We start from the raw sequence: 11,641 nt of genomic DNA on the forward strand, positions 1-11,641 counted from the left end.
ACATGGTATCATCATTGACTCCCTCAATTCTATTGGGAGCAATATGGATATGCAAACTTGTGCATCATCAATAACTGCTACGGCTATTCACCAGAAAAATACTGATGACGATCAATTGATTTATGATAATACTTGATGTTACATCGAAAGTTCAGTTATTACAAACTGCTTACGAATCCATGTGAATATGTTAAGAAGAATTTGGTAGGATTTATACAAAGATTTTTGAGTGAATTAGCTAAAATTTCTGTAAGAATTTTTATCCTACCATAAGAGACTCCTGGAAGTGTAAATATCTGGCTTCTCTCGTATACTCCAACCCTGGTTTTGGGAGTTTGACTATAGCATGCAAAAGACTGGAAAGCCAATGACAATGCCGCTCCGATGGGACCTCAGGTATAATTAGGCTGATAGGAATGACTGGCTACATCATCTTTGCACGCTTCAAATGGTTTTCCTTCATCCAGTCCAGGCATTCCTCTGCAGTTCCAGAGGGATGTGCAAGCTGCCATGCAAGCAGTTTTCGTTGCTGCCAATGAAGAGGGTTAGAGTTTGAGGCTATAAAGCAATATTGTGTATAAGGCTATAAAAGCAATATTGTGTATGACTCACCCATTCACTAACAAGGGGTCCTCCAGATTTAAGTTGCAAAACACTCATAATATCTTTCCCATTGATCAATGGTTTTACTTCCCAAACCTTCTCGAGACCTGCATTCCCAATAAAAAGGGAAAAAAAATCACAACTGATGCGCAGATGCTGTAACAGTATTGCAGACGCAAATGACAAACAAATTAATCTACCATTACCTCTATGGTATCGTTCAAAAAAAACTCTCCCCCTCATCCAACTTCCTAATTCTATGAGTAACGCATCTCAAATCCCAAAGTCGTTTTCTAGTATTGTCCAAACATTCCTTAATATGTCTCTTATATATATCTCTTGCCCACCCATTTCTTGACCAATTTATCTTCTTTTTTTTCTTACTGCTGCTATATTTACGTAGCACATATTCTGTAACACCATAAACTCAAATGTTCATATTGGGAGATAATATAAGATATTGAAATATGATAAAATTAATAAGATATACACCTTGGCACCGAGGTGCTACTTATATGGTATGGGTATGCTCTAGCCAACCCTCACCTACTCTTCACCGCACAGGACAATCTAATGCACAGCCATCTTGCTTCATAGTTTGTGTTGATGGGAGACAACAAAATTCTAAGTAACCCTTATCCCTTTTTCAAACCCCAGACCAATGCAGGACCATTGCTAGAGGGAATGCATAGCTCATCTTACTTTACAGTTCGTGCTGACGAGTTTTAACAAAATTCTACTTTTTTTTTATAGAATGAATTCTACGTTAGTTGCAACTTAAAACAAACCACCCTGATTCGGAGCGCAACTTTGTTAAAAATAAGACCTATCGTGGCATCACTTTCTGTTAAAAAAAAAATACTAGTTTCATGAATTTGGCAAACTATTCTGAGATGGATTCAGTCAGTACTACAATAACTAAGTCAATAAAATAGAGAAATAAAGCACTCAGTCTACGCACCTAGATTAACAATGGCATTCTCAACTGTCTTGAATAGATCCTTTCTCTTGTCAATTTCATATTGCTTGTTTAAGAGACCTTGAGTACAATCAATGTCGGCGGGATACAACAATGTAGACATCATCAAGGCAGGCCGCCAAAAATCTTTGATTTCTCTCAGCAGAAATCCTAAAATAGTGACATAGATATATTAGCCGAAAGAAAGCTATGCAACTGAACCATAAATAACTGAGAACATGTTTGTCAGTGAAATCAAGATGATGACTGCACAAATCACCATTCATCAGTATAGAAAGAAATTTAAACAATCTCTCGGAAGTCTTCAACAATAACAGATCCGAGAGAGTATTTACATTTTTTAATCAAAAAGAGAGTTTTCACAGTGCTCGAGAATTTCATTAGAATCTCGATCGATGAATCGGAAAAATACCATCAAAGAGATGGAGAAGCCTTAGGTTTATCCAACATGGAAAATTCTAAAGAAAACATACCAGGCTGCACTGCAAAATTGCAGCAATCCAGTATCACTAAATGTCTCTATTACCAGCTGAGTGAAACTGTCATTATACTTCCCATCAGATTACAATAACATCACAGACCTCCTTTCCGAGTCATCAAACAACACAATCCCAGGTTCGCAATGATTTGCAAAGATTATGTAAGAAATAGTCTCAATTTGCCAATACTGGACATTTTATCATAGAATATGCTATACTGTTTAGATGACTCAAAGTCCCAGATTTGTTTTGGCAGAGATGACTTTAACATTGTAAAAACATTGGACAAGCTAGTGACATTAATTTGTCAAAAAAATTAATCAAAATTTTGGATCTGCTATAGTGAAGGTTCACAACTGCTGTCAAATAAATTCCATCCTAAGGTAGACTAGCAAGAGTTTCTTACCTGTCGGTATACGTACTTTTAAATTAACAGGGACATCGACAAAATCGCTTTCCCTATAAACTTCAGCAAGTTTGATGTTGTCATCTGATGTAAAACAAGGTATCAAGGACAAGAATTTCTCTAATGCCTTGTTCAAGTTGATAACCTACAAAATATTGAAATTTGTGATTAACTGTAAATATATAAGTTGCTGATTGATTTCTCTAATGTAAAACAAGGTATCAAAGACAAGAATTTCTCTAACACATTGTTCATGTTGATGACCTACAAAAATTTGAAATTTGTGATTAACCGTAAATATATAAGTTAATGATTGATTTCTTGCAAGAATCTAGCATGCATTAAAGGGTAGTCAGTAAAATAGATGAAAAAATTAACTTACAGTTTCAGCATCACTGGCTTTCCGCTTAAGAGACACTCTAAAGATGTGGTTGATAACAGGAATCTGCAGAGCAGGAAACCCAATTAAAGTTTGACACAACAGATAACAATAACACAACCATTAGATTGGACGTACAACAGTCAATCCCAACATTACAGCAACGCCTAAATCGTCCAAGAAACTGTAGGAAAATGAATTTATGATCGCATCTCAAGCATATGGCTAACTCCAAATTGTCTTGGAACAAGGGTTGATGATTATGATGCTAATCTCAACCATATAGCTACTTATTTGGACTAATAAAATTTATTAGCATGCATAAAAATCAGTAACAGAAAAGGTAATGTTGGTACCTTTTTAGCTTTCTTGTCCTTGTAAGTAGCCTTTCTAAGTGGGAGAAAAAGTGCAGCATACAATGAGAGCCTTCTCTGTTCATCCTGAATTCACATGTAAAAGAATTGTCAAATCCCAACAAAATAATGAAAAAATAAAAAACAGAAAGTACTCCTTAAGAAAATTGATGAATTTAAACAGCACTTACTATGTAACAGTCAACAAAATGAGGTCAAGAGACGACTAAGAAACTTTCCTTATTGATAGCATTGTCACTTACACTGAATGTAGAAGGTCCAACAGCTTGAATGAGGTTCCACACAGCTGCCAAGTAAGAAACACAAAGCCTAAAAAGATTCAAGCAGTAGCTTGTAAGCATAAAACAGAACTTCTTTCCAGATTTTGGAATTGGAATGAACATAACAAGTACACTTTATGAGCAAAATCAAGTATTAAGTCTGTAAAAATTACAGACAGGACATCATAGGCCTTGGCAGAGTAGGATGCATGCAGCAGACCATATTGAAATGCTGGAAAAGATAGTAAAACAAATTCTTCAATTTTGTCACCATAAAACAAACGAAAGATTGGGCAATGGACACCCATGAAAAATGTATGAGAGAGAAAGAGACAAAGGAAAGGTTCTAGCAAAACCAAAGAGCTGCTCAAGTAAAGGCGCAGGTAAATGGAACATTTCTTGCTTGGTGCACAAGCAATTTCTTCACTTGCATCTCATGAACTAAATGCCAATAACTTTTACCATGCAGAAGTTCACAAAGTTGGTTTTTCAAAGAGGAAAACAATCTTAATCGATGTGAGTGTAAGAATCTGAAACCAATTAATAAAAATGTGGCAAAGCTAAAACCCTAGAAATATAATTCTCTACAACTATACGCTGACCTAATAAACAATTGACAGGGCTAGAAGCCCAGAATTAGTTCTCAACAACTATAAGCTGATCTTTACCAATAAAGAAAGATTTGATGGATCGCAGTAGACATTGTGAATATAGTAAACTCATTTGCCATATTAATATCAACAAAGAAAAAATCTGAATCATTTTCTTTCCCTTTTTGATCTCTGAATGCATAACTGGAGATGATATTATAACTCTTAGTACAATTGAGTTATTTGTTTTTCTTTTCTTTTCCTTTTCCATAGGTAAATAAATTAACAAAAAATGCCAAAAATAAACACTATCCCAGCAGAAGGTAAGTACACAAGAGATGTCCATATGTCAAAATAAAGACCAAAATTTAAAATTTAAAAGCTACAATGGAAATATAAGCTAGAACGACAGAACCTAAAGAGTAAATTGTTAGTCACGCATGAAACAACGAGAGAGAAGTGAGTTGGATCCATGGAGAAATTCAGCTACAGTGCAAACAAAGAAAAGGGATTTATCTATGCACCAACTATCTGCTATCCTTGACGTTGTTAAGCATACCTGTCACATTCTTCGCAAAGTGAAGTCTCTTGCTCAAGAGGAAGACTGAACACTACCCAAAATAATGTTAAATCAGAAATGCAAGTCATTGCTTGAACTGGATCGGGGCCAGACATCATAAGATCAATCTGCATATGTTACATAAGGAAGAATTTTTAAACAAAAGATAAATTCATATAATTCAAAGCATGGGAAATGTTCCACATGAACAAGAGAGTGGTAATTCCTCTATCAATGAATGTTAAGAATAGCCCAAATTTGAGCATGCAAGACTGCCTTACTTCAGAACCAATGCGTTCTCTGCTAATTTTAACTCCAAGAGCCTTTTTCACCTCATCACAGGCAGCAGCTTCCTTTAGTTCTTCATCTAGTGTGAATCCAAACCTCGAACCTAAAATGATCCCGAATAAGCCACAAACAATTGAGATTACTTACACAAAAAAGTGAGAAAGCATAGACATTCGGATTTCAGAGTTATGTAGCCAAAAGTGGACAGACAAATAAAACTATAAAGAACACGAAGATTTGGCTATTGTCTAAGGCTACACAAGAAGTGCCATGGTGAATTTTTCAGGTATTCAATCAATGTTGAAGGATGCATCAACTAGAACTATCTGAGTCATAAAGATTTGGTAAACTGGCATTTAAGTTATTCCTAATCAGCTGCAATTTCATTGGATGCTAATTTTCACAATGAGCATCCAATTTTGCATCACTATAGGGATATGGCCACAAAATATGGGGCTCAACTCAACCCTTACCAAGAACCCCTATGATAATAGATTATATTTATACAACACTGGTTCACGCCCTTCTTCATAGGCCTTATAAGAGCCAACAAACATAAGTCCACAATATCAAATGTTAATTTTAGCTTGAGCTATTCTTTAATGAGCTAACAAGGTTAATTGGACTGAATTGGTTTTTAAAAAAAGTTATGGATTGTCTTGTTTACTTTATAATGAAAAGTTTGCAAATCAATTTGCTATTAAAACAGCACAAAACTCTTTGGGAACTAAACGTTTCATGAGCAAGACATACAAATATGGTTTAAGATACTCCACTAGAGTCGGTAAGGTTTACAAAGACAAATTCATGAGGAAAATTGTCCTCTTAAGTATTTCCCATTAATATAACAGCTTTTATTAACAGTAATGGTTATCAATCCAATCAATGTGCTTCGTGCATGATGAAAATTGTCCGAGATGGCCTTAATATGACTGACAGAAAACGCAGGCTTTCTATTACACCAGATAACAGTAATCTGCTTTAAAACAAAAGGCACTGGAAGTATACAAGGAGGATCCAAAGCAAGCTGAATTGGTGGAAAAGGCTAAAAGATGTCTATATAACAGTTTGGACATCAAGCTTTGTTGAATTGACTAGTCTAGTTCTTAAAATTACAGGACATGATTGATTTCAAAATTTCTTTATAAATAAATCAGTAAAAGCTTTCCTTACGTAATACAGAAGAAGTGAAGGAAAAAAATAATCCATACCAAAACGAATAGCGCGAAGAACTCGAAGTGGATCATCTAAAAATGTAGCTTTTGGAGGTAAAGGAGTCACTATATTTCCAGATCTCAGATCGGCAACACCTGTAATGAAAGACAGATAAGGCAAGGACTGACTGAAAACAGCATATTTATAGAAATAAATGTAAAGATTCTAAAAAAGAATACGGTAGCAGATGGAAACATGTACTAACCTCTTCCAGTAAGATCTTCAACTGAGCCAGTGTTGATGTTGTAGAACAAGCTGGCAAACGCAAGAAAAAAAATAAGAATTCAGTTGAAAGTAATACAGTGAAGTCATCATAAATGGTATGCAAGATACACAACAAGGCTATTCATAAGTAAAAAAGAAAATATGAAGTTGAGAGGATTTAGAACATATCATGTAAAATTGTAAACGACTTGCATTAACTACGAAACAATAAGCAAATTGCAACAGTCTAATCATTCCTTATATCATCCACCCGAGCATCCCTCCAATTTAGCCATTATGATTCTATGTGCCAAAACTGAAATCCACACCCTACGAATGCAGATGATATTCAGCACAATTATTCACATGACTTGATCCATACCTGTTAATGGTCAAATCCCTTCTATATGCATCCTCTTCTGCTGTACCAAATTTCTGTGATAAGACATGAGTAACTCAGATGCTACAAGAAAATGCCAAAATGTATTCAGCGTCCTTAATAATTTCAATCTTCAACTATTTAGAGAAATGAGATAGATGAGAAGAGATGTAGTAGTCTGTACTCTGTAGACAATGAAAAATAAAAATCGAGGCACGTATAGTTCTCTCCGTGTACTTGTTTTGTTTTATTTATACAGCTGAACACATGATCCAGTGGTAAGAGTTGCAAGGGTGCAACCTAAAGGTCATTGGTTAAATAGTCTCGCCACATATTATGTTGGGGTAAGGTCTACGTACAATCATGCATGTAACAGACCTTGCACACTACGGGAGCCTTGTGTATGGGAATTCTTTAGCAACAGGTGAACATGTGTGTCCAGTGGTAGAGTTGCAGGGATGCAACCTATAGGTCAAATAGGTTCAATCCCTGAAAACATCCTCTCCATATAAATATGGGGCTAAGTTTTGCGTACATCTTGTCTGTCCCCGAACCTACCCACAACGGTAGCCTTGTGCCCGGGAGTTGATTACCATTTTACAGGTGAACACATGGCCCAGTGGTTTGTCGGAGTGCAACCTAGATATCACAAGTTCAATTCCTAGAAATAGCCTCTCCACATATTATGTGAGAGTAAGATCTGCGTTTATTTTGTTTGTTCCCAACCCCGCCCACTGTAGGAGCCTTGTGAGTGTTTTTTACCTTTTTCTTCCAAAAAATATATGATAAACAATAACAATACTATGAAAATACATTACTATCAAGCCATCTATAACCATTATACCAGTTGCATACATTAAAAGAAAGACAATCATCTTCAGTTTCTGTATGATCTTACACTACAAAGATTAAAAGAATAAAACATATTAATTATTTCACTCTTAGTGCAGCCCTGACTAGGCAATCCAAAATCTCATGTGATCAAGATTTAGATAAGCATAATATTGTCAAGAACTTCTTAAGACTATAAACACATCTGGGCACAAGGCATATGTACTGATGGTACAAGAAACTAAAAATTAACGGCAAAATATTTTTATACCATAGTAGGAATCCTGCTCTCTTCTGTATAGTCTTCGCACCTCAAGTTTACAAAATCAATCCATAAACCACAAAGGCGAATCCTAGCAGTTTCCAAGTGCTTGGATTGGTCAGGGTTGCTGCAAAAGTTAAAATTGGAATAACCATTTTAATAGCACACAGAAACTCAAAAGAAAAAGTACCATCGTTCATGGACATTACTCTTTTTATATTTAAAAAGGACTCCACAAAACGTAAAAGAAATGTAATAGGCATGGATGGCAGTACAGTTACAAACAAACAATAACTATATGCATGGTCATGCAAAAAGAAAAGTAGCATTCACATAAGATAACATATTTTTTTTGAAAAGGAAAAAATTTTATTAACGGCACCGAGGGGGTGCAACCCAAACAATACAGCAAAACAAATCAAGGCCTAAGCCTCTCAAAAATATTGGAGCAAGTTCCAGTCAAACTGTCAAACAAAGCTTAAGATTTGAGTGCCAGCTATCCAAAAAAAACCAAGCAGGCACTCTTTGTCCTGAAAAAACCTAGAGTTACGCTCTTTCCAAATTAACCAGCATGTGATCTGAAGAATTGTGAACAATTTTTGCTTGGCCTTGTTGGAAGCAAGAAAATTCCATGATTCAACTTCTGAGGTCAAGTTACCACAAGGAACCCAATCAACCCTCATCAAATTCCAAACAGTACCCGAGACTTGTGCAGACCAGGAGCAATGCAGCTGGAGGTGAGAAATAGTCTCCTCGTTAGACTTACAAAGCACACATCTGTTAGGTAATGAGAAACCTCTCTTCCTAAGATTATCAATGCTTAGAATCCTCCCCCATAGAGCTTCCCAAAACAAGAAGGAAACCTAGGGAGGGTAGGGGGTGCGCCAAACGCGATCCCATCTCAAACCAGGGGAATCAACCCTTCGATTAACCATCAAGAGGTGTAAGTAGAGGGATTTTACTGAAAAGATAGAGTCAGGGGTGAGAGACCAACACATAAAATCATCCTCCTGAGAACAACTGGGCGAATGATCATAAATAATCTTCCAAAAGGACGTGAAGAGATCTAACTCCCAATCTTGAGCATCCCTAGTGAAGTAAAGGGACCAAGATAGACCATCAGAGAGTTCATCAATCAAAGCTCTTTTGTTACAGGCCAAACCGAAAATAGTGGGAAACTGAAAAAGGGAACAGGACCTAAACTCTCTGAACTGAGTCCAAACACTAGTAAAGAAAAGGTGAAACTGCTTAGGGAAAAAAGGTGAAACTACAGCATGCAAAATACATTATACAACTATACACAGAAAGTTCATCCATAATTTAGGGTCACAATTTATCAAGATTCAAAAGTTACATTTATTCAATATTCTAATTAGATTTCCAGATAAAGCTCATGCATCAACTAAAAACGAGTAGCAAATAAAGTATATACCATGGGATAACTGCAAGTCCTTGTGCTTCTTCTCCAACTAATGACAAATAATCCTTAACCTTATCAACAAATTCACTACCCAGCATATTGTCAAGAGCAATATCAATGTCATAACATTCTTTCCCTAGAAGCTGTAAGCAAAATGAAAAATTCACAAAGGGTCATCTGACCAATACAACTAGTCATTCAGTCATTCAGAATTAAACACAAAGAAAATAATGCAGGCATAAATGTCATTTCCTCAATCAGTTTGATGGTAGGCATAATATTATAATAATATGTAATGCAACAGCAATACATCCAAAAGAACAATCTTCAGTTCCCATGATTCAAAGTGTTCTTGAGAGTATTGCCAGCCAAAATTTTCACCCATACCTCCTTTGTCAACTCCTTAATCCATCTTTTCAATTATTTCTAGTAACTTTCCTAAATCCTAACTACACTCCATAACACAACAAGAAAATATTATTTCCTAACATATCATCTCAGTTATTTTTAGAATGACACCCAAACAAGGAGAATTCATCTTAATCTTCTACCACTCTTCCTGTAACTTAACATGCCAGTATCCCACTAATATACCTTCCATTCAATGCCCTATAGGCTCCAATAAGGTCCTATTTTAAGCTTGCGTATAAGAGCTTATAAGCTAATTTTAGGCGTTTTGTTGGGTATGCTTAACATGCCAGTATGCCGCTAATATACCTTCCATTCAACGCCCTATTTTACTACCAGAACTAAAACTAGAGAGCCTGTAAAGGTCTAGCAAAACCTTGGCTCCTTTTGATAGATCTTATTTTTGGGAAAAATAAGCTAGTTTATAATCCGTCACAAAAAAGTTAGCTTACAAGTTGTCAAATAAGTTTCCTATTCTAAGCTAGCGTATAAGAGCTTACAAGCTAGCATATTTTAGGCGTTTTGTTGGGTATGCGCGTGGAGCATGTAAGGTATAAGCTCCAACAAACCAAACGGACCCCTTGTGCTTAAAAAGAACAAAACAGGGAAAGAAAAAAAGAAAAAAAATCAAGCCCTGACACATTGTCCGCAAAGCCAAATATCAATACACCACTTCGTCTCCTAAAAGAAGTCCATGCATAAACCCTATGTGAATGCCACACCATTTCCACTAGCAGAATTGAACCCTTGACTATCTATTCAATACCTACAACGTCGTGCAAATATACACAGAGGCCCTTACCTTGTCTCGGACCCAGCCACCAGCTACACGAAGCTCAGTTTGGAGATCAAAGTGACGCAGAGTACCGAGGAGACGATCAAAAATCTGCTTCTCAGTCTCAGTCAAATCGATTTTCTCCTTCACTTGGACTGTCCCTGAAGACGCCGCCATTAGTCTGCAACTCCAACACGTAAAACTTGAGGTTTTCGACCTGGTCAGTGGAGACCAAGCGTTTGGAAACCTAACAGAGCACCGAGGATATGGAGCTGCAGAACGGAAGAGAAGATGAAGGGGCCGTAATTGGAGTTTAATTGCGTGGTTTAAAAGTGGTATCATGATTCTAAATAACCGCCCTTTCAAGGTCACACGACTTAAAGCCTGAAACCAGACCCGCACCCGGGGCTGCACTAATGGGCTGGCTAGTATATCCATGGGCCCTAGTCCTTTTGATGAAGTCCAAGCCCATCCTGATAATTATGGGCTTTTCTCATGGCCATGGGTTTTGATTGATATTGATAAAGGGAAAGGGAAAATGTCAAGCCGGCACCCACTTTACTAATTTTGGATATCTAAGTTCAATAAAAAAAAAAAGTTGGACATAAAAGTACTCATTGAATGCTCAATTACCTCTCTATCCCTCTATCATTCTTTCTCCCACAAATCTCTTTTTCTTCCTCCTTTCTTCTTATTCTCTTTCTTCTTCGTCTATTATTTATCTATTTCTCCAACTCTGCTCTTTCTTCTTCATCTATTTCTTCTCTTCTTCGTCTATTGTTTCTCTTCTTCTCTTCCTTCTATCTCTAGATATGTTCTTCTGTTCAAGTCTAGATCTAGAAATATTGGATTTTCGTTATAAACTCTTGAAGTTTGATGCATGTTGGATTTAAAAAATATATGCATAAGTGATTCTCTCCCTCCTATCTCTCTAGATATGTTTTTCACAATTTAAAGCTTAAAAAGCTTTAGATATGTTGTTTCTATTTTTCATTACTTTCATTTAGGTGTAGATGTTTCTATTTTTCATTTTTCACATGATTTTCGTTCAGAATTTCTTGAGTCTTATGACATATTAAACAATACCCTTACCATATTTCTTATTGGAGCAAATGATCGTAAAAAATACCCGATCTATAGTACATAGTCCTACATCTGATAATGTAGGTAAATATTAGTTTAATATTAATTTTTGCAACAATAACATGATGATGTTACTGTTTCAAATAG

General features: G+C 36.1%; 1 protein-coding gene across 1 annotated transcript; it reads right to left on the minus strand.

The window, feature by feature from the left end:
• Positions 1–82: 82 nt before the first annotated feature.
• On the minus strand, positions 83–10,727 carry LOC120015954 (tRNA nucleotidyltransferase cca2-like). The gene is made up of 15 exons (XM_038868483.1): positions 10,439–10,727; positions 9,241–9,371; positions 7,818–7,935; positions 6,719–6,771; positions 6,338–6,387; positions 6,129–6,227; positions 4,911–5,020; positions 4,630–4,757; positions 3,463–3,529; positions 3,203–3,286; positions 2,850–2,912; positions 2,468–2,612; positions 1,565–1,732; positions 613–710; positions 83–529 (listed from the first exon to the last, which is right to left on the minus strand). Exons 1-15 carry the CDS (start codon positions 10,586–10,588, stop codon positions 425–427), a joined length of 1,569 nt encoding a protein of 522 aa, XP_038724411.1. The 5' UTR covers positions 10,589–10,727; the 3' UTR covers positions 83–424.
• Between the last annotated feature and the right edge of the window lie 914 nt (positions 10,728–11,641).

This window comes from Tripterygium wilfordii, chromosome 15, assembly GCF_013401445.1.
Source record: "Tripterygium wilfordii isolate XIE 37 chromosome 15, ASM1340144v1, whole genome shotgun sequence".
NCBI classification, from domain to species: Eukaryota; Viridiplantae; Streptophyta; class Magnoliopsida; order Celastrales; family Celastraceae; genus Tripterygium; species Tripterygium wilfordii.

What these genes read in the sequence shown, in the direction of transcription:
- LOC120015954 (XM_038868483.1), bottom strand. Translation starts at nt 10,588, where the DNA reads ATGGCGGCGTCTTCAGGGACAGTCCAAGTGAAGGAGAAAATCGATTTG. An exon ending in AAAAGTACGTATACCGACAG is followed by an intron (nt 1,733 to 2,467) that starts GTAAGAAACTCT and finishes TCACTATTTTAG; the next exon opens with GATTTCTGCTGAGAGAAATC. An exon ending in GACCCCTTGTTAGTGAATGG is followed by an intron (nt 530 to 612) that starts GTGAGTCATACA and finishes CTTCATTGGCAG; the next exon opens with CAACGAAAACTGCTTGCATG.